Source organism: Solanum pennellii, chromosome 11, assembly GCF_001406875.1.
Source record: "Solanum pennellii chromosome 11, SPENNV200".
NCBI lineage: Eukaryota > Viridiplantae > Streptophyta > Magnoliopsida > Solanales > Solanaceae > Solanum > Solanum pennellii.
This window is the reverse complement of record NC_028647.1, coordinates 2394983-2420645: the sequence shown is the minus strand read 5'-3', so window position 1 is coordinate 2420645 and position 25663 is coordinate 2394983. Positions and strand designations below refer to the sequence as shown.

The following is a 25663-nucleotide window of genomic DNA, read 5'->3' as shown; positions in this document are numbered from 1 at the left end:
TTACACCTTAAATAAATATTTAACAAAGTAGAGTACTAGTGTTTTAGGCTTGGATAATTCTTGCTCTTCTCTTTTTTCTTGGGCTTCCTTATGTTTTGGACCTTCAAATCTAATATGAACTACATATACATATATATACACATTTATTGCATGATTTTCCCTTTAATTTATGAGTTAATCTTTGTTTTTACCTGTAAAATTAAACTTAAAGTATAACTTCTGAAATATTATGATGTAAAATTATAAACTTATATACTGCAAAAAAAATATTATTCATCTTAAGAGACAAAAATTAAAAATCAACAAGAAATAGGGGCAGAAATGCAAATGATTCATATACACTTCATAGATACATGTATCACCACATATTGAATATTTTTGGTGTGTTTCTCATGATAAGAATATGTTTTTCAGAAAAATGAATAAGCTATTTACTCATTTTTCTTTTTTGTATCTCATGCGTAAATAAAATATATTATATAAATTATTTGTGAGTCACGTAAGACAAATCGTATAGGAAGGCAGAGCAATAAGAGCATCGGGAGTACAATTAATATAAAATGCTCCTTGCAATGTTTAGCTTTAATTTTTATTTGTTTTTTTGTTTTGTACTGTGAGTAAAAGATTATCTTTAAAGTATGTATATATTATCACAATAAATATTATGAGAGGTGGAGATAAGGTGTGTTGAAGATCGAAAGACACGATTTTACAATTTTTTTATTCAAACACATAATGATCCAATGTGTGTGGAACTCGAGACATAAGATTAGCAAATAACTAAATGTTCACTACTTATTATATTCTTGTTATTATTCTCGTATTATCATATTCTTCAATTTTATTGTTACTATCGCTTTTTCATTATGTCAATTTACTTCGATATTTTCCTTTCATACATTAATTTTATTATGATGTATCTAATTACATTCCTTTTTAATTTCTAAACAAACTAAATGTATTAAGATCCACTTTTCATTCCTTAATTTTCTCTTTAACTACAAAAAGTTAAATCCCTTAATCTCCATAATTACCTTCAATAATCAATTTCCCTCTAATTAACATTTTCCCCTTCCAATACAATATCAATGTCCGACGAAACCCCCACCACCGCCACCGCTCTCTCCGTCGTCACCACGGCTGCCGGCGACCAAGATACAGACTCCTCCACCACCGCAAGCAAACCACACATCCGATGGTCAGATTCCTACACAAAAGCTCACGACGCAATCCAATCATTATCTTCCATTCTCCCTTCCGTCCCTCCTTCACTATCTTCCTCCGAAACTCCGGCAGCCTGCCTCCTCCGTGACACCGAAACCGCCGCACAAATCTCTAAACTCCTCCGTCAACCAGATTCCGGCGCCGGCGACGACAATCTCTGCCGATGGCTTTACGATACATTCCAATCAAACGAACCGGAACTCCACCTCGTCGTCCTCCGATTTCTACCAATAATCGCCGGAGTTTATCTCTCTAAAGTCAATCTCCATAAACCATTAGCCGGATTCGAAGCTGTATTACTCGCATTATACGCACACGAAACCTCCAATCGTAACTCCCAATCCATTACCGTCAACATCCCAGATCTATCACATTCCAGTATTTACCACGAAACAAACAAAGCAGCTAAAAACTCCGCTACAGAACTCAATCTCGCCGTAATTTCCCCTACCTTAGAACCATACGGAACCGTCAGATCGATGAAACGAGGTCGTATCGTCGGGGTAGCATTGGAACTCTACTACACCAAAATCCCCCAAATTCCAGTTGAATCGAAACTTGAATTCTGCGAATTTTGCAGGATTTGGTCGTCGGGGCAAGTAGGAGAAGATAATGCAGATATGAAAAGAAGGATTCATATGCCATGGGAGCTTTTACAGCCAATTTTGAGGATTTTAGGACATTGCTTAATGGGTCATAAAAAAGATGAAAAATTGTATGAAAGTGCAATTGGAGCAATTGGGTGTTTGTATGAAAGAGCTTTACATGATTTGAATACGAAAGCCATGTTAGCTACCGGTAGTCTTCTTCAGCTAGTGAAATTGGCGACAGAATGTGAAGAGGTTGATTATACAGAGATTACAGAGACGAATACTATCACGCTTTGAATGGTGTTATTTTTGTTCATATTTTGCATGCACCCAATGTGCGTGTGTACGTGTTTTTTTTTGGGGGGTGGGGTGGGGGGGAGCTAGTATTATTTTTTTGGGTTGAGTATCGAAAATGACAAACATCTAGAGTATATTTTTAATTTGTGGTTATAGATTTTTGAAATTTCGTTATTCGATTTTCTAATTGTATAAATATAGAGTTTGTATAATTCAATAAATTTAGAATTTGTATATGCTTAGCCTCTATATAAGATTTATGAAAAAATCATATGTACAAACGAAATATAAAACAGAGTGCTTAAATAATTTATATCTCCTCAAACGAAATATACAAACATGCAAACGAAATATATAAACCACAGTCTCCAATCGTATATATACTTACATTATTAATTATATATTTGCTAGCGAAATAATACAGACCCAACCTCCATACCAAACAGGACTATAAATCGAAACTATAATTATCTAACTTTATTATGTCTATTATTTTTGCTATTTTTAAAATTATTTTGATTAATTATATTGTTCTATGTTGTTACACAATATCAAAAAGTAACGACATAATTACACCAAATAAAACATATATATAATTGAATGTGCTTCTATTCATAAGCACAAGAAATATTTTATTTTTATCAAATAAGGGATAAACAACTTAGATTCCAATTCCATGTTTACTTAATAATTGAAAACTATTACAGTATTAAAATGGGAAAATTGTATATAATAGCAAACTAATAATCTAAATTAAATGGAATAGCTAGGGTTTGATTTAATTGTGCTCCATAGCAAACATTAGCTAAAATTTGCCAGCGTCTCTCTCCCAAAAATCTCGCTCGCCACTCTCCATTCTCGCTCGCCTCTCTCGCTTTATACACAGAAGTGTATAATTCTGTTTCTGTTTTGTATAAAGCGAGAGAAAATTGTATATACACATGCAAAAATGTATATCTTCGTGTTATACACTTAATTATACAATTTACAAACATTTTACTTCAAATATTGCAGAGAAAAAGGCCAACGAATTATACAATTGCGAATTATACAATTGCAGTGAAATACAATTTTCTCTAGCTTTATACAACAGAATTGTATATATTGTGTTTCTGTTTTTGTATAAAACGAGAAAAACATATATCTTCTTGCTATATACTTATAATTATGCAATATACATACATTTTAATTCGATTCAACTGTATGCAAAATAAATTATACAATTGCAGCGAAATAGGCCAGCGAATTATACAATTTAGGCCAATGAATTATACAATTGTATATGTATAACAAATTATACATTTTTATATTTGCTATGGAACGCAATTATGCAAAATTTGCTATAGCATACAAATATAATTTTTTTTTATTTGCTATATGTGAAAGTTGCCCTATTAAAATTATATTATCTAAGAGGCAAAATTGACGCAAAAGTCTACATATAGTTCGACAAACATATTTTATAATATTGGATTTTGCCCAAAATAACTACTCAGAAATTAACGGCCCATATTAATTTGTGAAGATGCCCAAATTGATGAAAAAACGGCACCAGCTAGCGAAGTAAAATTTAGCCGTCGTTACAAATATAATTTAGAAAAAATTATATATTTTTAATATTCCAAAAGTATTAGACAAAAATACTTTTAGTTTTAAAATATGAAAAACTCAAACACAATGTATTAGAATTTGAAACTTATACCAACGAAATTCAAGAAACAACATAATCATTGGGTTCTTTGTTAGAAAATCACAAATTCGATGATGTTGTTTTTAAAGTTTGAATTATAAAACTCCGAACATCATTTCCTCTTTCAAGAAGTTTGTTTATAAACATTTGATTTAGACAAAAAACATTCATTTTTAGCAAATATAAAGAAAATCCAGTAATATATAACTGAACCGTTTGATTCGCGAACTAAGTTATCTCGCGATTATGATATTTAAAATAATTTATCTCATTTAAGAGGTAGGATAAAGTAATATTACCAATTTAGATAATATACGATGAGATATATCTATATTAAGTTCAAAACAAAATTTGTATTTTATTTTTATTAAAATATAAAATTTATATTTTGGAAATCATTTTAGACTTACCCCAAACATAAATAATCCTTTTTTGAGGGACCAAAACGCAACTATTTTCATAGTATTGGGTTGATACTTTATAATACCCAAAAATAACACGAAAAAAATCCCAATCTGAAAAAGGGAGCGAACTCAACTACTACTGAGAACTGAACGGACTCAGAAAAATTAACTGTTATTCAAATGTCTGCTTTACTTTCATCCACTCCATTTTCCGCCATTTTTGCACCTTTCGAGCTCACTCGCTTCCTTCATCCAGCTCAATCGAGGCTTCAACTGAGTTCCTTGACTCGGTATCGATCCGGTTTCAAATCGGCAACTTCTCGTTCCTTAAATCTCCGGTGCTGCTCAACAATGCCGGTTCAGGACCAATCTGAAAGCCCTTTGTGTTCTCAGGTTTTGTAACTTATGGAATTTTTGCTGATATTTCTATTTATTGTACATTTTATTCCGCGTAAAATTGTACATGAGTGTTTTATTAACAATGTGGAATTGTAGTAGCAATGTAATGTTTTAAACTGATATAATAGGGGAGTTAATAAACAAAGTTGAGTGACTTCCTGAGTTGTAAAACAAAATAGTTTTTACTAATTGAGTGATTTTTGTGTTATAGAATAAAGTTGAGTGACTTCAAGTTATAAAGCAAAATGTGATGATTGTTAGTAATTGAATGATTTCTGTGTTATATAATAAATTTGAGTGACTTTCTGAGTTATAAAACAAAATTGAGATAATTGTGGTTAATTGAGTGATTTTTGTGTTACAAGTGACTTTTTGATATATATTGTTAGTTGTGTGATTGACTCTGAGAAATTAACTCTATAATAGTGATGGTGAGTTTTGTGTGGGGACTATTATCATTACTCCTGTTCCCAATTTACGTGATAGTGTACATAGTTTAAGCATGACATGAAGGTTTTTGAAATTTTGGTTTAAAACAAGGCATAGATATTTGTGTGGCTATAAATAATCTCATTAAGGTAAATTTATAAGTTGAGTTAAATTGTTTCTAGAATATAGAAATATGTTATTTTTTTTTGAATTGAATAAGAAGGAAAGCGTGCTGCATGAGTTGGGACGGAGGGAGTATTTTTTTATATCTGAAACTGCAAGCGTCCTTAGTGCTTAGTTTTTCATGGTTGCAGGATAGTCTTTTCTACAGCAGAGCATTTTGGGTTACCAAATCAATAATTGCTTGGAATGTGGGTGCTGGAGAGGGTGAATGTTACTTATATGCTAGTAGGAAGGCTGGATTATGTGTTGGTGATGATGGAATTCAAGGTGTGTACTCTAGGTGGCATCTCAGGTACTCCGTTTGATGATGATAATCAGATCTGATCCTAAGATTTTTTTATACATAACAGGCCATGATGTGAAAATCAAACTTGAACGGACAAATTATGGACTTCCACAGCAGGTGAGTCACTGAGTCCGTGATGGGATCTTTTAGTTGTTCGAAGGATTGTTTTTTCCTGATTGATACAAAGATGGAGCAAATTTATGTGTTCTTTTGTTTCCTTACATATTTTCCTGCTTTAGGTAATTGAAAAATTTCCTCATATTCGAGATTATGCAGCATTTGAAGTCCCTGCAACTCTGGACTTCCAAAGTTTAGTCAAGTGCCAATTAGCTGTTGGCATCTTCAATTGTAAGTAGTTCCCGTGTTTTTGCCTTTCTATCACTTGAGGAAGTCTAAGACGGCACTTAGTAGGAACCACACCTCCACATTTCTCTCTACTTGAAAATGATACTTTTCCATCTAATGCAGTACTTAAGAAAATGAATCATTGACATATTTTGGTAGAACTCATAGTCGTTGAACTTGAGTTTCAGATTCTGTAGTATGCTCATAATTCAGGGAAACCTAATTCATCTGGTGGTGATTATTGAAATATACTGCTATTCTAAATTGTCAGTAGCAAACATAAACATTTGAGCAGTCCTTTGCTGCGTCAACACTTCGACGTTGTTCCTTCATTTGTTTGTCTTGATTTGAGACTTCAATACCTTTTTATTCTCTAGCTTATCTGATTCAACAGCCTCACTATCTGTATTACACACTATGGGTAAGCATGTCTAATGTCTGGTAAAAATGGGTTTATGTTGTTTGTAGCTTATGGAAAATGTGCAAGTGCTACTGGATTGCAGTTACCTGGTATTCTCGATGAGTTATTCTCCTATACTGGGCCCCTTGGTGGTATTTTCGCTACTGAAGCTGTCTCTCTCTACCTCTGGGCACCAACTGCTCAAGTGTGTTCTGTTCTTTTGTCTCATAGCTTTTCCTTCCAAGATAACACTTTTGTTTGTAATGAATATTTTTTACTGACCAAAATTGAGGGATCAATGTGTTATTTCATAAATCTGCTGTTTCTGATTACGCCTACCAAACCAGGCAGTGGAAGCTCTCATTTATAAGAGTCCATCAGAGGCTGACCCAGTAGAAATTGTTCAGCTCAAGGAGTTAGATGGTGTTTGGAGTGCTAAGGGGCCAAGGCATTGGGAGGGTTGCTACTATGTTTATGAAGTGTCTGTTTACCATCCTAGCACCTTGCGGATCGAGAAATGTGTGAGCAATGATCCATATGCCAGAGGGTATGTCGCTCTGTTTTCATCACTTGCTCTTAAGGAAATTGATTTTACTGATTGCAACTTGCTGTTTCCATAGTGCAATTATTTCTGTGTCTAATATCTGTTCTCTACATTCATCTTGTTGCTTTTGCATGGGCAGTCTCTCTGCTGATGGCAAACGGACATTGTTAGTTAATCTTGATTCTGATGATGTAAAGCCTGAAGGCTGGGATAATCTACAAGACGAGAAGCCAAATCTTCTTTCCTTTTCTGATGTCAGCATCTATGAGCTGCATGTTAGAGATTTCAGGTGATAAGTGATCTTGCTATGTTAATTTCTTATTGGAAACATCTTACAGAATATTGGTCAATATTCTCCATTTGCTCCTACAACATCGGTTTGACTCTTTACTCATTTCCTTAGATAACATGTTTCAAGCTGTTCACTTTACAAGAGAAGAAGCTTGTATGCATATATAATCAAAATGCATTATTAGCAGTACCATAGAACACTTATCTTTTTACCTCTGATTTTCACTTTGCCAGCGCCAATGACCCTACTGTGCCTCATGAATTTCAGGGCGGTTATCTCGCCTTCACGTCACAGGTAGCTTTACTTTTCTGTTTAATTTGTTTTATATGGGTGTATAGTTTTTGGGACCAGAGTTCAAGCTTTTAGTAAGTAGGTGTATTGAGCAAGGTATTTCATGTCTTCATTTGCTTCGTATCCTACTGAGTTTTGAGCTTTATAGATGGTAAACTTACACTGGACTACAACTCATTGGTGTACTAAGTGTGTTTATGGCAGAACATACAATTTGAAGTGACTGGAAAAAGACTGCTATAGTAGTCTACCTAATAACTTTGTAGTGTGTGATGGGTGGTGCAACCAATGATGGACGGTGGTTGGAGAGGAATGGTGATTTAGATTGGTACACCGATCTCATGGAGTATTTGAGATTTGTAGTGAGGACGCACACACATGCGCAGAAGCGCGTCCACGCATAGAAATACACTTCTCCAAAAGAAACGAATTCTCTCATTCTTGTTAATAACTTCCCTGTCGAATTTCCATGAGAAATGATTAAGTTCTCACTTTCACGGGAAAGCATATTAGCTCCCTCATTCTTGTATTGAGCCAGAAGGTCTTAGTGATCGGGGTTCCCTAATATTATTATGAAGTTATCAGTAAGAAGTATTCAGAACTATTACTGTCTAATGTAATATTTGTGATAAGCCATTAATGACAATGTTACCAAGTTCTAGCAAGAATTACAACAAAGGTTACTCCTCCACCAGAGACAACTAAATCTAAGGCGAAACCCGAAGAATCTGAACCTTGCAACCTGGGCTTGGTCTTATAAGTTGTTGTCAACAACTTTTAGGAAATAAAACTTGGGGAGTTCTTTAAACCAACAGAACGTATAAGTGTCTCATTTTAGGCTTCGTTACCTAGCTCATCACAAAAGTTCGGCCCAATTTGGTAGCCGATTGGTGCATTTTTTTAATTTTGACTACTAGTCTGGCATCAGTTTGCAAGTCAAACAAGTGTCACTCCTTCATTCTGTTCATTTATTTGTGCTTTATGCTTTATAGCAGCACTTTTTTATTCTGTGTTGTTAGAGAGTATCCACGACCAGGTTTTAAGTGCTGTATTAGCTATCTGATTTTGTGTTAGTTATACAAGCTTTTAAATAATGGTTAATGGAAACATCTAAGCCAGCACCCACAGTTAACACAATGGCACAATGCATTAGAAGGTTTTGTTGCACATAAGTTAGGTGGCATTGGATATGTCCCATAAGCATGTGGCCCTGATCTCATTATTCTTGAAGGACTCAGCTGGTGTCCAACATTTGAAAAGATTATCAAATGCTGGTATCACTCATGTCCATCTGCTGCCAACCTATCAGTTTGCTGGTGTCGAAGATGAGAAACATAAATGGAAGTATACAGGTAAAGCTCTTCAACTTTTTTTCAGTTTGGAGAAGGGGTTCCCCATTAAAGATTTTAGTATTTCTTTTGTTCTCCTTTCTTTTCAGCACAAATTATAAATGAAGCTGAAGTTGGTAATTTGAAAATAACGCAATAAAAGACCAAAACGAGGGACTTAATTCTCTCAAACCAGATCTGCTGTTTTGTCACATGATACCATGACAGAGTGGATAATTAGCTAAAGATAGAAATATTCAGATTAGTTTAGTGCCATGTCTGTTCTAGATTTTATGATGAGGTTGTTAATTGCCTTTTTTGGGTTTTCCCTTGGAATCTCATCTCATTCATTTTTGTTTCCTGGTCTCTCATGTGATGTATTTATCAGATATCGAGAAACTCAACTCTTTTCCACCAGATTCTGAGGAGCAGCAAGCTCTTATCACAGCCATCCAAGATGAAGATGGCTATAATTGGGGGTGAGATACTGTGCTTAGAGTTTCAACTTGTGTCTAAGCTGATTGTAGTTTCCTGGCCAGTGTGTGAAAATTGAATTGTTGGCTGCCTAAGAAAAGGTATAATCCTGTTCTCTGGGGAGTTCCAAAAGGAAGCTACGCTAGTAATGCAAATGGTCCTTGTCGTATCGTCGAGTTTCGGAAAATGGTGCAGGTAGATCTTATTTTATCTAAAGATCCAACTTTGTTGTGCATTCTTATGTTTATACTAAATATACCATCAACCTTTCTGTTTATACTGAATAGACCATCGACCTATATTGTTCAATTCCCTTGGCGCCACTCTAAGGCTTAATTGGTTTACAGGCACTTAATCGTATTGGTCTACGTGTTGTATTGGATGTTGTTTACAATCATTTACATGCAAGTGGTCCATTTAGTGACTTCTCTGTTCTAGACAAGGTGACGAATTATTGTGTTCCACCTCATTAAACTTTATGGTTATAGCCTTATAATTAACTTGGTCTCCTTATACATATTTTGTATTGGGTTTGCTTTCAATAGATCGTTCCAGGTTACTTTCTAAGGAGAAATGCTGATGGTGCCATTGAAAACAGCACATGCGTAAACAATACCGCCAGTGAGCATTTCATGGTTGAGCGCTTAATTCTTGACGACCTCAAGTGCTGGGCAGTCCATTATAAGGTATGCTTCCCTCCACCCTCGAACGCAATTGCTAAGGAATTGTAGAGCCTAAATTCTTTTTTTCTGTTTTATGGTTTCTTCTTGTTTTGTTTGGCTGAATATTCTGTTCAAAGCTATGGCCTGCGTAGTCGTATTTTAGGGACAGTCTGAATGTATGTAGTTTATTAATAACCTCTACTTTGTTGTTTTAGTATTTTAATTTTTATAAGACCCATAATTGTTATGTTAACTTTCGAGATTGGCTTTTTAAAGATAAAGGAGATTGTCAAATGTAATTGTTATCAAGACCTTTTGAAATTAAAAGATCGGACGGGATATGAATGTGGATTGCTATACCATAAGTTAGACTGCTTGTCTTCCAGCAAATGATACCTCTGTAAGCTCCAGATCAATTTTATTTGTGGGAAGTCCGAAGCTAGGAACTCTTGCATTGAATATCGTAATCCAACTGTAATGTTAAAAACTCTGAACTTCTTCGCCATTACAAGCATGAGAAATAGGAGCACCTTCAGATTTGTTTCTATAGGAGTTTATAATGATGAGAAGCTTTAGTTTTGAAGTCCAGCATTGCAATATTATACTGTATAGATGTCACGACTGACGGACTGAGTCTCCAAACCTGGTAACTCAACTTATAGAATGTCTGACATGTGACTTTAGTTACTAATCTCGAGCATGCAAAAGTACTTGAAATGGAATTAAATTCAGAAACCGTGGAACCATAATCCCAGTAGAAACTGATGCCTTTTATGCTACCTATGAGTTCACGTAAGACAGGAGGCTCTTAAAATGATATATTTTTCTGTGAAATGAATGGGCTTCTGATAATTGATTGACTAATATATCATATCTAGTCAATAATTAGCACAAGAAAATACTTGCTAGTGCTAAATGGTATAATAGTTCCTTGATTTTCTGGTGGTGGACGTAACTGCCTGTTAAGCAACTTTTTGTGTCATTTCCACTTTAATTGTTTAAACTATCAGAAACAACAGGTATACCTCCCCAAAGGCTCTGTTGAAGACCTAAACAAATAAAAAGTGTCTCCATCTAACAGTTTAAACTTTTCAAAATGGCATCAGAGTGGAAAGAGCCTCGAAGGTCTTGAGTTCAAGTCTTAACGCTACCTAACAATAAACTATTTCACGCGGACATGTGGAAGACCTAAGTAAATCAATAGACGTGTCCCCTCTCTAACAGTTTGATCTTTTAGATGGGGCAGTTCATTGATTTAATGGTTCCATAAACAGTTTGTATTTCTCAAATATCGCACCGAAACCATGCTTTATGTTCTTGATGTTGATGACTGAACATGGCAAATGCCTAAAACAGTTACTAAGTGATTTTCTCAAGAAATACAGAAGTTAATGTTTACTCTATTAAACCAACTCATAACTAATAAAATTAGTTAACTTTATCTTACTTAATTCACATAATTGATGTCACATATTCCATTTGGTGTTCTGTATGTGTGTACACACCGATGCTTTTGTCCTTGAGTAAGAATTCCTATTCTTCTCCGAAAGAGAATATATGAGTAAACCTTGTTTGTCTTCTGCAGATTGATGGATTTCGGTTTGACCTGATGGGTCACATAATGAAGCGTACAATGGTAAGTATTTAAAGCTTTTCCTTTTGTGGGTTAGAGAAAGTTGTCTCCCTTCGTTCGTTTAGGAAGGCAGAATGCTATGCAGTAATTATTTCTTATTAGTTTTTCCAGTTGTAGATGAAATTTTACAAGATAACGCTTCCTGTGGTTTTTGGTACATGTTATATGCATGAGATGGAAAGATAAGTGAAGGCTAAAAAGTTGAGAAGCCAGTTCTCTATATTTTAGGCTGTTGCAAGCATCATACGGTGCTAGTAGTTACCAGTGGATCTTCCTCTCGGAATTGGGATATCTCTTGTTAGCATAAAGCTCATGGAGAAAAAGATTAAGATAAATTAAGCAGAGAGATTATTATCCCCTGGGGACCTAATATTTGAGTCCCAGTTCTAATTACTCCCTCTGTCCCAATTTGATAGGCCCATCTGACTTGACATGGAGATTTAGAAAACATTAAAATGATGGGTCTTGGCATATTTGCTTCAGCCGTAAATAAACCTTGATGTTTTTGAAGAATAGCATAGAGGAAAGATTGTGTTTCAAAGAGTAACTGTGGGTCCAATGAAAATGCATTAAAATTTTATATTAAGGACATGGATAATATAGGTAGTAATATATATATATATATATATATATATATATATATATATACATACTTGTGGGATTACAATGAGAATGTTGTCGTTGTTGATGTTGATGTTAAATAATTTATGTTGTAAGTAATATTCTAGGTCACTGTCTTGCATCTTTCAGGTGATCTGTGGTTTTATAGGCGGGAGATTATTGTTTTGCAGTGACCTTGTCTAACATAAGTAAAACGACCTGAGTGTATTGGGTTTAATCTTAGACAGGAATTAAAGAGTCTGTTTTCTTGAAATCTAAAAGAGGATATTCTTTTTTACTTTTTTATGGTTTGATTTTTTAACCAAAATGTTTTACTTTATGCAGTTTTATGATTAACCCATATCCAATTGACATCTTTATACGAAAATTATGATGTCACATAACAATGTTGACATGCACAGGCTAAGATGATTACTCAGGTTGTAGGCATGTCTACTTGCTGCCAATCGTCTGAGTAGGACAACACTTATTTGTGCATTTCAGTAGTTAGTATAGCTATAAATAAGATGATAGTTAATTATGCTCCTTGTGTGTTCAAATTCTTGATTAATTGGTTCTTTAAAAATTATTGGTGCTCAAAGCTAAGTGTGCTAACTCTATGATCGCCATGTCTTTGGATGTAGTTGAAGGCAAAGTCATTGCTGAATAGCTTGTCAACGGAAGAAAATGGTGTGGATGGATCAAGTATTTATATGTAAGGACTGTTACCATTGACGATCAATCCTTATTACTAGATATGTATGTTTTATATTAGTCTTTTGTAGGCTTTTAAATCTTAAAAAAGATATCCTTATTACATCTTTTGTGCCCATGATAATATAGGTATTTTTAGTTGTTCTTGAACATTACATTGATTCTCTGTTTCCTTTTTATCAGTTGATTCTTAATGCTATTTTCAATTCAGATATGGTGAAGGATGGGATTTTGGTGAAGTGGCAAAGAATGGACGTGGGATAAATGCATCACAATTTAACCTTTTTGGAGCTGGAATCGGGAGGTGCTACTTCTGAGTTATTTCGATTTGTTTGTCAAACAAAGATGATTTCCTATTCCTTGTATGTCTGCATGTAAATTACTCTTCTTATGAGCCAATAATAAATTGCAAAGTGAAGCTTTAACAATAAAGAAGATGACATAATTCCAGCTACTGTGAGATAATGCTTTAAAGAGCTCATAGGCTTAAACGGGAATATTTCCTTGTCCCTATTCTATTCATCTCTTGAAGCTATCTTAAAATATGTTCCTCACTATCTGTTCTTGATTCGTTACTAGCTTCAATGATCGTATTCGGGATGCTTTACTGGGCGGATCACCTTTTGGTCATCCTCTACATCAAGGTTTTGTAACTGGCCTTTATTCGGAGGTAATGATAAAACTCTTCGGCACTTGGAAATATAAAGTTTGTGATATTTTCCTGCCATTTTTCTAAAAATATGAATAATCATTGTATATCCACATGAAGCACCGTCTCAATAACTTGTACATGCTGCTCTTCAGCCTAACGGTCATGATCTTGGTGACAAAGCCAATGTAGAACGTATGCTTACTGTGTCAAAGGATCACATTCAGGTACTCTGCCCTACTCCAGTTGCATGGCATAAATATTTCTTAAGTTATTCTTTCTTATCAAAGAGCATGTTTACTTTTCAGGTTGGCATGGCTGCAAACTTAAAGGATTTTGTGCTAACGAATTGTGATGGTCAAGAGGTATACATAGATTCGACTGCTATTTGCTTTGCATCATGTTCACATCACAATGACATTGCAACTCATTACAATTGAAGTTATAAGATAATTATTACTGTTCATTTCTGATGATCATTGCGATTGAAGTTATAAGATAATTATTACTATTCATTTCTAATCACCAAGGCAATTAAGAAAGTCGATACTCTTGTACCTATTGTTTCTTTGATAGGTTTATTAGCCAATAAGCCAAACAAAACTTTTATGATGTATTAGGGCTTACTATTAAATAAGTAGGTTTGGTCCAATTTATCAAAATCTAATATTGTTGACCAATTTAATCATATTTTTCATCTTATTAGCTTGATCTGCTATCCTTTTTATCACATGCTTTTGATACTGCAAAAACTAATTAGAACTGATTTGGTTTGTTTGTGAATCGTGTGTCATACCAAGTGTTATATTTGTAGTTCTGTCAAAGCTGCGTGCTTTTTGGTTTATGTCGACTGGCAGGGGCATAGAGTTTTTTTTCCATGTCCCAGATGCATTTTTCCCAGCCTTCATTCTGCATTTGACTGCAAAGGTCATGAACTAATTATGTCAATGACAACTTTACCATAAAGTGTGGTAAGTTTGCCCAGCTAAATAAATGCATGTATTAACTACTTCCAATGCCCCCAAAAGATAATCATTTTGGTCTAACTAAGGGTCGATCCGACCAGAAATCCACGTGGAATGCATTTGCATGAATCTTTTTTTGGAAATAAAACTTCAGAGTCTTAGAAAGTAGAAACTAATGAAAAATACTACCAGCTGCAAATTGTTCTCAAGTGAAATATTCAATAGATGCATTTAGACTAAGACCGCCTTAAACTCACCCTCACAGGCCTCCCTTTCTGAAGTCGGATTTGCCTAAGGCAAGTTTCACAGAGGACCACATTTCAAGCTGAACTGAAAGTTTATCTTTTAGAATGTACAAACATAACTTGACACTGGAGATATGTTGAGTACTGTATACTCTTCTTACCCAGGTGAAAGGATCTGAAGTGCTCATGCATGACAGGAAGCCAGTTGGATATGCTTCTTCTCCCGTTGAAACAGTAAGGAACTATGTGTCTATTGTTATTTATGATTGAACTACTTCATTTCAGTGAGAGCTATATTTACTGCATCGTTAACGCTATCCCAATCTTGTCAGATATCTTTCCCAGTTAATTCTCCATGGAAATACATTCCAAAACAATGTAATTGCTTTTGTTATATGCAGGTTAACTACGTGTCTGCTCATGACAATGAGACACTGTTCGACGTCATTAGTCTTAAGGTAATTTTTTCTCTTGCAATATGCCCTCTTTTTTTCTTTTTTGATAACCAAGAAATACTAGAAGACCAAAGGCACACGGTATGAAACTCGGTAGGTAATATGCAAGTATGCAACCTATACATCCATTGTTTCTTTTTCTGTATCAATTAGTTGCTTCACTTTGATAGACTCCAGAGGACATTTCTGTGGAGGAGAGATGCAGGATGAACCACTTAGCGACCAGTGTAATAGCCCTTTCTCAGGTCAGATTCAGTTTGTTCCTTGGAAGAATAATGTACCTACTTTAACTTTTACCTACTTTCTAGATGTTAATGTATATTTACAGGTATGCTGTTGCAAGTAAAATCTTGTTAAAGCTTCTTTGTTCTACGTTTACTTTTGGGTCATGTTGATAGGAAGATACTTACTGAAGTAAAAAAGACAAAGTTCTATAGAACAGTTTGAGACTAACAAGATTATATGGGTGAGAGTTGGGCCTCCGAGGCCTTACATGTCCACACAATGAGTGTCGTAGAAATACATATAACTAATATTTTCACCTATAATAAGAATGATCTACCGTTATATAAAATTAAAAATGATCACATTTGACAGAATATACAAGTAGCACAAATAGAGGATATGACGAGACATGGTCACCTGAGATGGTTTGGTAATTTCCCAGGTAAACCTTCAAATGCACTAGTCTATTAGTGTGGCATTATAACAATTGGAAGTGTTAAAGAGAATTAGGTAGATCTAAAATCACAGAGAATGGAAGTTGTACCATAACATCTTCAATCTCTAGAAATCTGTACAAACTTATGAAGAATTGAACATAATGGAAACTAATAGATCCAAATATAGATGTCAATTAGTTGGAATTGAAGTCTAAGTTATATTGGTACACTTGCACTAAGTCTGGTGTTGAGCAGGATCTTTTTTTAATTTGTTTAGAGATATGCATGCCAGTGCAAGGACGCTACTGTGATCGAGGATCTCTAGTGTAAAAGAACCTAAACTGTATTAAATACAAATTATTGAGCATTGTAACGGAAAGGATCCAAATGGAGCTGAATGGATATAGAGGATTCATATAGCTGTGTTTATTAGTTTGGGATTGAGCCATTAGAGGTAATAAACTTGAACGCATAATGTGGTCCAATCTTTTACATGAAACTGGACCACTAGTAGGCTAGAATCAAAACTGCCTGTTCTGCTTGATCAGTTGTTAGGAATATGATAGCTAATTATATTATCTTAATGGCATATATGGTGTTGCTGTAACCCCTAAGCTGTAGATTCTATTTGTTTTGCTTTGTGATGAGCCTCGGAAAGAGAGTGTTATAGGTTTCCACAAAAAAGAAAAAAGAAATGAAGTTTTATTGTTTTTGAGTCCTCTTTCAATTTTCTATAGAAAGATACACAGGTATGATGTTTATGGTTGATGATAGGGTAACTACACAGATCAAACTCAATGTAGTAATTTTAATTTGCATGATAATTTAAGTAAAACACATACTAATCATGCTAAGTTTTAAGTGAGTTTGATTGTGAGTTTTCTTCATCTTGCAGAACTGATCTTGCTAACCTTTCACAGGGAATACCGTTTTTCCACGCTGGAGATGAAATGTTGCGCTCAAAATCGATAGATCGTGACTCTTACAACTCTGGTGATTGGTTCAACAGGTCCACCACCTCTCCCTTTGCAAGTTACTTTCTTCAGTGACTGTTGATAATTTAGAATCTTAGATGACTTGCTTTTTACTGTTTATTTTCTGCTTTACTTAATGACGTCTTTTCTGGTCCTAAATCTTACTGTTCTTCTTTTAGTTCTAGTTAGTGCTTTCCTTTATAAAGTGGATGTCTGTATACTGTGATTTTCAGGCTGGACTTTAGCTACAACTCTAACAACTGGGGTGTTGGCCTCCCTCCGAAAGAGAAGAATGAAAGAAACTGGCCACTGTTAGTGATTTCATTACTACCCTTTACCTTTATATTTCCTCCATGAGAAAAAGAGAGTTGGAACTTTACTCTTTTGGGCAGTGGGGTGGTTGGGTGGGTGAGGTTCATGTGTTCTTTGGTTCTTTGGTGAAGTTCTGATAAATACAATCAAGATGGTTTTCCTATTTGTAACCCGTCTAAAAGTACTTCCATCTTTAAATTTTTTATTTCAGAATCAAACCAAGACTAGCAGATCCATCCTACAAGCCTCAGAAGAGTCATATCCTTGCAGCTGTTGAAAACTTTTTGAATCTAATGCAAATACGATACTCCTCACCACTCTTCCGGCTAAAGACGGCCAATGCTATCCAGGTTAGAATTTAAATACATATCGATGAAGTCTAATGAAAATATTTTGACTACTATTGTGCTGAGGGTCTACTCAAAACAGCCTCTCTATCTGTGTTTCAAGTCTTTCAATGTCACAAATTGACATCTTTCACCAGGAAAGAGTACGATTTCATAATAATGGTCCTTCATGGATTCCTGGAATTATAGTAATGAGCATTGAAGATGGCCACCAGGGAGTTCCAGGGCTCTCTCAATTGGATCAAATGTGAGTAAATCAAATCCGTCGTTCGGCTTCCGAACTGCTGCTTTTTCTGTTGATATATAGCTGAACCATTTATTGAATGAAAATATTTTTCTCATTGTACCAGTTATTCCTATATAGTTGTCATCATTAATCCTTGCCCGACTGATGTATCGTTTGCCAATATTGCACTAAGAGCAAAATCTCTTCAATTGCATCCAGTACAGGTATTTATTTGTTTTATGTATCTTAATATGCTAGACTGGTTAATGTGCTTCCATAAACACATGTTACAAGCCTCTTCGGAGTTTATAAAAAGTGTCTTACTATTTGTTTCACAATAGAAGTATAAATACAATCGCATCTTCATGCATGACTAGCTACTTATATGATGTTCATTGTTCACTTTTGCATCTCCAGATGAACTCAACTGACATTGTTAAGAACTCAACATATGATGCAACCTCGGGTTGCTTTAACGTGCCAGCCCGAACAACTTCTGTGTTTGTTGAATCTCGATAAAAGTCCGTTTGCTCATGAAAAGGGAAACCTGGATGGCAGGATCCGTGAGTTATCACTTTCACAGTTCTGCAACATTACGCAAGGTACATGAACTGTAACTTGTTATGTTCAGTTTTAGAAAAATGGCCCTGGAGAATCAATAAATAAAATAATCCCAGTTCTCTGTTTATTCAACAGGGAAGTTGCCAGAAAGATTATTTATGTTTTATTATTTTGTAACAAGTGTCTTAAATTTGAATATTTGTTACTCTAGTTGTTTATGTTCTTATTTTGTACTGTCAAATTTTAAGAGTCAACTTGTCAGATTTTCATGTTGGTTTTTTTTTGCCTTATTTTGCTTCTTTAATTGAATCCTCAAAGAGAATATATAGTGACTTGGAGAACATTGTAAGGGTATAGAAGAATAGTATCTAGTAGATGATAATATATTCAGGTCTAATAATTTTTTCTTAGACAACATTTTTTTTTCCAATTATGATGGTGAGACGTGAATCTAGTATCTTTATTTGTTTTAATACCATATCGAACTGTGATTATTCTATGTGTTATCAAATTAATGAGAGAACAAAAAAGATTGTGTAGATATGGTGTTGGTAGAAGTGGAATATGATAAAAGGGGGATAGGTTTAGGACATGAACTGAAATTTGCCTGTCTCTTGCAACAACTTCCCTTACGTGCAACACACAAACCTAAATAAATTCTTTCATGCTAGTTACTTGTCTTCCACAAGCATATCTCCACTTGGAATATAATATGCATGCATTTTCACTAATTTCTTGGTCCAATGTTTTGAAAATGTTTGGTGTAATTGATAAAGTTGATGTCTTGTGATTAGAGGTTATGGTTCGAGTTGTGTGAACAACTTCTTGTAGAAATACATGGTAAGCTTAATACTTGATATTTGTGCTAGCAGGAGGTAATTGTTGGTATCTGGTAGAATAATTAAGGTATGCACAAGTTGACTGGTCTAACATGACTTGTTAAAACTTCATCGCCACTCATCTAAAATGAAAAGACACATGAAATTCTAATTTATATATTTATGTAAAAGAATATTGGTACGTTATAGTGTATATGTGACTTACATGTCACACGTCTTCATATTCAATCAAATATTTTCACATAAAATGTAACAATGGGAGTAAGAAAAAGGTGATGTACAATCCAAAAGACCTAACATGATTAAAAGGTCAACATTGCTAGTTAAGTATTCTAAAGCTATTATCGTTATTCACGTTGGTGAAGGAAACAGAGAGAAATTAAGTCATAAAGTGGACCGTAAATCCTCAAAAGGGTATGTATGCATGTTAATTAACAATAATAATGTAGTCAAGTGTAATTTTACAAGTGTGAAAAGAACAAGATATGCAGATTTTATCTTTATCTTTATGGGATAGAGATAATAATTTTGATAGACCATCGGCATATATATGAATGTTGATTCATGTGGCAAACTCAAGTACTATGAGAATTTAAATGAATCAAATACTAAGTGGCTTTTACTATATTATCCACTGAATTAATATTAAAGAATTTGTATATCATAACAATGAGAAAAATATTTACTTATATAATTGTATGGTTAAAAAGTAAGAAAAAAAAATTAAAAAAATGTACCTGCATTATTGTCAATAATTACAATCAACAAGTTGCCTTTGTGTTTGTTCTTGATCTTGTTGCTTTAAGGATACAACAGGATGATCATCTTGAATTGGAATATTGTTAAGGTCTAAAGACAACTCATGATCTCTTTGTTTCTTCATAGTATTAATATTATTGTTACCAAATTCTTGATCTATAGAAGTTGCTGGACTTAAATTGCTCATATGATAAGGTGAATTTACGTTAGCGCCCCCTCGATGACGTCTCATGTGACCACCTAATGCTTGTCCTGAGGTAAATTCAGCACCACAATATGAACATTCATGAATTCTAGGAGATGAAGAAGTGTACTTGTTGTTTGAAGAATTTGGCAAGTTTTTGTTGATGCTAGTATTCTTGTTTTTGTTGTACAATGTTGATGGTGAGTGTTGTAAATGATAATCATCTTCATCTGAGAAATCGAAATATGATCTCTTGTTATACTCGGTGTTGAATATCTTTGGCTTCTTATGACTTGCTCTGTGTCCACCTAGTGCTTGAAAAGACGAGAATGTACGATTGCATGTCTTGCATTCGTACACGTATATTCCTGCTTTTGTACCATCTATGGAGTTGGTGGATGTCTCAATGTACCTTTTACTATTAAATTTCGTTGGATACAACCTTATATCCTCGTTAAAAAAATCGACATTGTTGTCAATGAACCTACGAGGAGGAGGAGGATGGTCATCGCGTCCTTTAGACAATAGGACAAGACACTTGGCGGTTTCCTCCTCCTCCTCGGTAAACGTGTTGATAAACACCTCAGACGAGGCGACTGAAGACAGAGCTTCATTATTATTGTTATTGTTGTTGTTGTTGCATGCAATGGCTTCATCATTGCAAGCGGCATCATCTCTATTATAGTTATCAATATTGTTGTTATTGTTGCTATTTTCTATCGCGATATCGCATGCGTTTAATGAATCATGTGATGATGTGAGGGAGAAAGGGATATTTGGAGATTGAAGTCTAAGACGTTTGGTTCTTTTGCCCTTAACGATGTGGAAGAGGTCCTTAGAAGGACAAACTACCACTTCCTCAAGAGCCTCCATAATTTCCCTTTATCCAACATCAAATGTTTTACACATTAATTAACCCTAAAAACAAAACAAAAATATATGTGAAATGAAAGAAAGTTTTTTTTTTTTTAGAGGAATGAGAGAAAGAAGGGAGAAAAAACATAAAAAGAGGAAGGTTTGATGGTAGAAGAGTTGATGATATGTAAATATAGTGAAGGTGAGAAAAGTAGTCAATGGAGTGAGAAAAATTGCACCACTAGAAATTGATGTATATAGTAAGTGAGGTTAATTAGTATTTTATCTATCAATTAGTGAGAGAAAAAAAAACTAATTATAGGGAGGTTTAAAAGAGTAGATAATTAATGATTAATGAGAGATAAATGGGGAGAATTGGATGGAGAGAACTCAAGGTAGGACAATGACCATCGTAATTCAAGATGTGGACATAACTAAAATAAAATTATCACTTTGCGAAATGAATAGAAGATAATGATATTTTAGAAATTCACTAATTTTAGATAATGTTCAGACAAAAATTTTCTATCAAAAATATTTTATCGAAATTCATAAAAAAAAAATTGTCAGAAAATTATTTCATCTAAAGTATTAGGTAAATTTCAAGTAGTGAAAGGTACAAATTTAGCTTTTTGATATAGATTCATGTGTAAGTTCATGTTTAAAAACTTTAAAATAATAATCATTTTAATGTTAAAAATCTTAAATATCGTACTTTCAAAATTTAAATTTTAAATTTGCTTTTCTGTTATAAAAATCCAGTAGTGAAAATTTTCATATATAAAACTGAAAATCCATCTGTCACCCACAAAGGTTGGAGACTAATAAAAATTAATTGTCATGTAGCTTTGCTGGCTCATTTTTATATATAATTTTTATAATAAGATAAGCAATAGTTGGATAATGAGTGTCAAATAATTAACATGAATTAGATTTGTAGTAAAGTATGGAGCCTTATATGTGTAACCACGTTTGTATTGCACATGACATATGACACTAAAATATTCATCTTTTCTTCTCTTTTAAGGAAAAAAATTAGTAATTAATTAAGGTGAAAACTTAGTCCTAAGACAAGTTCTAGTCATGACTTTATTATATTATTTGCATGTCTTACCATGATTGGTTGTGGTTTATGTGTTTGTATGTATAGTTAGTGACTTAAAAATCAGGTGATATGTGATTAAAAAGTAATTGGATATATTTTTTTTTGAGTTAAATGATTTTTCGAGTGAAATAGTAAAAATATATGAACAACAATTAGAAAAGTAATTCTGATTCAAATATTTTCGATAGTTCAGTAATCATTTAAGTAATGAAATAGGTATAATAAAGGGTTATTTCCATTTTAACTTCAAATTTCTAAAATATTCTTAAAACAATAGAATAATAGAATCCAATAAAACAAAACAAATAAAATAGAAAAGATTCCCGATTGAAATGAAATTACGATACATGTTCCCCTTTCATATAAAATAAGGTCATGAATTGATATATTTATTAAATTCGTATAAATTGACAGTAATCGAAAGCATTACTTTCCTTTTAGCAAGACGATACTTTGATCGATTAAACTAATATCCCAAAAATATAAGAAAGAAGATAAACTTTATTATCAAATTTGAAATATGAATGTGAAGTGTGTATACAAAAATCGTGGATAATACTGTAGAATTTGCTCAACCAATAAAAATTCTTATGGTTTTCAAACCCCAATTCTATTAAATGATATAACAATATAGATAACAGCTAAGTATATAATAAAGATAATAAAAGGCAAAACAAAACATAAAATAAGAAGGAAAAAAACAAATAAAATAAACTGATTTGCATGTCATTATAAGCACCAAATTAACTTGAGCTCCCATCTCATATGATTAAAATCATAAAAATAGCCACAATAATATGAAACCTGTCAAAATAATTATAAAAAAAAATAAAACGAAAGGAAATAAAAAATAAATGTAAAAAATTAAATTAGAATAATAATTTTTTAAAATGTAAATATTTTTCAATAAATAAATAAAATCACCATTTTATTTTCGTAGTAGTTGTAGACGATGGTGCTGGAGGAGGCGGAGCTATTGGAGCCACGGGGCTTGGTACTGGCTCTGGCTTTGGACTTGGTGGTGCTGGTGGAGGTGCCTGAACAATTCCTATAATTTTCGAAAATCAAATAAAATGACATTATTTCTTTTGTCCCCAAAAAAAAATCTTTTCTTCTTTATATAAATAAATTTATTTAAAGAAAGAAAAAAAAGTAACTAACCACAATAGAGTAGATTTTTAGGTGGAATGAGTTCTTTGGCTGGATTAGGATCAGAGTCATAAACTCTAATATAAAGTTCTTGTCCTAAGAACCAATTTTTTAATTTCTGTGACCTTAAATTCCACATCCCTGGATTGTCTAAATATACATATACAGCTGTCCATCCTTTTGGGTAAACCTAATTGTAAAAAAAAAAAATCATACAATTTTAGCATATACTATAAAGTTTTAGGGATTTGACTATAGGGTTTATCGATTGAGAAAAATCTAACAATATAATTAGTTAGTTTGTTACCTGAACAGTAGAACGAACAATTGGATCATGAAGATTATATCTAGATCGCGATTCAGGTTTCCAATTTCCAAAACCATACCTGAGATTTCAACAAATGAAATAACAAAATCATGATTACCAAACATTATCTAGTATAATAATGAAATTTTTTAAAAAAAATATTTGTTTTTGTCATAATAATATAATGCTACCAACTGTGGTAGTAAAATACTCTAATGACAAAACTTAAATACCTATCAAGTATCTTTATTTTCACAATGGATAAGTTCAAAAAATAATTTAATGACTTTATAGTTCATGATAAAAAATTATATCTTTAGCCAAAAGTCTGACTTTTGAGCTTCGGAAATAAAGTTATCTTTAATAAGGAGTATTTTGTCTTTTGAGATAAAACGTTTTGATACGAGTCCAAATTAATCGAGCTCGAGATTTAAAATTGATCATACTTACCCAACAACAAAGAAGCTAAATCCATCCAAATGCCAAGAATCCATGACTTTTAACTCATTTTTAAAGACAATTTCTAGCCAACCTTTGTATTCACCAGACACAACAAATGTTCCATAAACAACCTCCGGTAGGCTAACGTTAGCTGGAAATTTATCGAGCTCGTAAACTCCGGCGCCGTTAAGGTAATAATCAGCCAGTTTCAATGGTGTTTTTGGTGTTGCATAAGACACATTGTTGATGGCATAATTTATCATACCATTCTTATAGTTCAATGAATTTTGGAGAACAAAAGTTTGTGACAATGTCACATTTGATACATTAAATGTACCTTGTGGATTAGGCCTTGCTGCACCTGTTGTCAAATTCCACCTGAAAAATAAATAAATAAAAGTTTAACCTTTCATGCAAAAATGGGAAAAAGAAAAAGAATTCTAATATACCAAAAATAAAAATAAATTAAACTTCGAAATCAAGGATAAAATTAAAAAATAATCATTTTCAAAAAGTATAATTGAAAAGTTGCTGAAAAATAGTCGTTGGTAAAACCAATGGATTTCAAACTTAAAAGCGAAACTTTATCGTTGTATCAATCGCAATCAATAAAAATGTTGTGGATTGTAAAAATTATGATAATATCCTAGATTTTTCACTTGTTTAAGCTTGAAATCCACTATTGTATCATGGTGTTTCCCATCAAAAGTGGCTACTTTTCAAAGAATTTTTTAAATATTGGCTATTTTTTAAATCTAATCTTAGTTTTACCCAGGTGGATGGGATCATTTGCACTTTTACCTCTATTTTTGGTTGGTCTTTAATTTGTGATAATCATAATCAGTGGATCGGTAGCGGAGTCAGAAATTTCATGAAAAGTGTCTAAGTGTTAAAGTGAATCAACTCTTCTTAAAAAGTGGGAGAAAATTGTTACTAGTGAGATCAAACACACAAATACTTTAAGTTCGTGTGTCTTTACGAACTCCAAGGAACCTGAAACCACTAGATTGCATCATATTATTGTGTCAAGGGTGCCGAAAATATGTTATTTAATCACTTTGTTTATTATTTTACTTGTATATACAGTATAATTTTCAGATGAAGGGTGTCCAATTAGGAAGGCTATGCTACTGCACGGGGTTATATTTTCGTAACATAATATCTCGCAAGGACAAATTTTAAAGATCAATCCATTCGAAAGACAAACGAGACAATTAATTGAAGTGGATATTGCAACTAAATGGGCCAAACCTGATGGATCTAGCTTGACTGATAGAGAAGTTCACATCAAATGGGCCAGGCCCATTTGGAATAGGCCCATTAGCAGGTTTGGTTGAGTTTTCATAGTGTAGTACACCAACAACTTGAAGAGTTTTGAGTTGAGTTGAATTAGCCATTTTTGCAGTTGCAACTATGTAATAATCAGCAGCATCTTGATCAGCTCTGACAAGAACAGAATATGATTGGCCCACGTGGACGTCGAGAGAATTTAACGTGATTTGATTGGTGTACGAGCCCTCGGTCTCCACCAATAGCATGGTATGGTTTTGGATTCGAAAATTGAAACTCCATTCACTTCCCACATTTGAAATCCTCAATCTATACGTTTTTCCTGAAAATCAATAATAAAAAAATGCCAAATACATGTACAAAAATAAATTTGTGATTTCTTGGTGAGAAAACATTAGATCATGATCTAAGAATTTATTGATGTTAGACGACAGTCTAATCTTTTTTCAGCCTCAAGAGTTATATTTGCACAACTTTTAAAAATAGGAACGACATTTCGAGAACCTTTAAAATTAAAAAAAAAAAAAGGAGGGGGTTGGGGGGGAGGGGGAGG

General features: G+C 33.6%; 4 protein-coding genes across 7 annotated transcripts in view; 2 read left to right on the top strand and 2 right to left on the bottom strand.

Moving 5' to 3' along the window:
* The first annotated feature begins 1036 nt into the window (after positions 1-1036).
* On the top strand, positions 1037-2379 carry LOC107004276. Its single transcript, XM_015202508.2, has one exon. The coding sequence runs from the start codon at positions 1089-1091 to the stop codon at positions 2109-2111; it is 1023 nt and encodes a 340-aa protein (XP_015057994.1). The 5' UTR covers positions 1037-1088; the 3' UTR covers positions 2112-2379.
* Positions 2380-4308: 1929 nt separating this feature from the next.
* LOC107002864 (pullulanase 1, chloroplastic) lies at positions 4309-20076 on the top strand. 4 transcript variants are annotated; one of them, XR_001454565.2, is made up of 29 exons: positions 4309-4598; positions 5348-5483; positions 5567-5619; positions 5742-5850; positions 6316-6452; positions 6595-6794; positions 6931-7080; positions 7317-7377; positions 8606-8726; positions 9091-9181; positions 9278-9371; positions 9524-9619; positions 9722-9862; positions 11424-11474; positions 12716-12786; positions 12997-13089; positions 13365-13455; positions 13590-13661; positions 13743-13799; positions 14810-14878; positions 15046-15102; positions 15270-15344; positions 16682-16770; positions 16969-17046; positions 17259-17397; positions 17532-17641; positions 17745-17844; positions 18038-18222; positions 19942-20076. XR_001454565.2 is itself a non-coding variant. In XM_015201053.2 (28 exons), exons 1-28 carry the CDS (start codon positions 4386-4388, stop codon positions 18137-18139), a joined length of 2856 nt encoding a protein of 951 aa, XP_015056539.1. In that variant the 5' UTR covers positions 4309-4385; the 3' UTR covers positions 18140-18596. The 4 variants fall into 4 exon arrangements, 2 of the variants coding, with proteins under 2 accessions (XP_015056539.1, XP_015056540.1); XR_001454567.2 differs by lacking the exon at positions 19942-20076 and adding an exon at positions 18317-18596; XM_015201053.2 differs by lacking the exon at positions 19942-20076 and having other exon boundaries at positions 18038-18596.
* LOC107002865 (zinc finger protein ZAT5-like) lies at positions 17852-20927 on the bottom strand. Its single transcript, XM_015201055.2, has 2 exons — positions 19758-20927; positions 17852-18167 (listed from the first exon to the last, which is right to left on the bottom strand). Exon 1 carries the CDS (start codon positions 20834-20836, stop codon positions 19769-19771), a length of 1068 nt encoding a protein of 355 aa, XP_015056541.1. The 5' UTR covers positions 20837-20927; the 3' UTR covers positions 17852-18167; positions 19758-19768.
* Positions 20928-23079: 2152 nt separating this feature from the next.
* Positions 23080-25663, bottom strand: part of LOC107003562 (monocopper oxidase-like protein SKU5) — a 5089-nt gene continuing 2505 nt past the window's right edge. Inside the window, exons 5-8 of the mRNA XM_015201899.1 lie at positions 25072-25432; positions 23830-24198; positions 23380-23458; positions 23080-23262 (exon numbers count right to left, since the gene is read on the bottom strand). Coding sequence (XP_015057385.1) covers positions 23080-23262; positions 23380-23458; positions 23830-24198; positions 25072-25432 — 992 coding nt within the window. The remainder of the gene's footprint in view (positions 23263-23379; positions 23459-23829; positions 24199-25071; positions 25433-25663) is intronic.

Bases quoted from the DNA above. Each gene is read 5' to 3' on its own strand.
- LOC107002865 (XM_015201055.2), bottom strand. From the start codon at position 20,836: ATGGAGGCTCTTGAGGAAGTGGTAGTTTGTCCTTCTAAGGACCTCTTC.
- LOC107002864 (XM_015201053.2), top strand. From the start codon at position 4,386: ATGTCTGCTTTACTTTCATCCACTCCATTTTCCGCCATTTTTGCACCT. The intron at 4,599-5,347 runs GTTTTGTAACTT...TCATGGTTGCAG, and splicing joins AAAGCCCTTTGTGTTCTCAG to GATAGTCTTTTCTACAGCAG. The intron at 9,863-11,423 runs GTATGCTTCCCT...TGTCTTCTGCAG, and splicing joins GCTGGGCAGTCCATTATAAG to ATTGATGGATTTCGGTTTGA.
- LOC107004276 (XM_015202508.2), top strand. From the start codon at position 1,089: ATGTCCGACGAAACCCCCACCACCGCCACCGCTCTCTCCGTCGTCACC.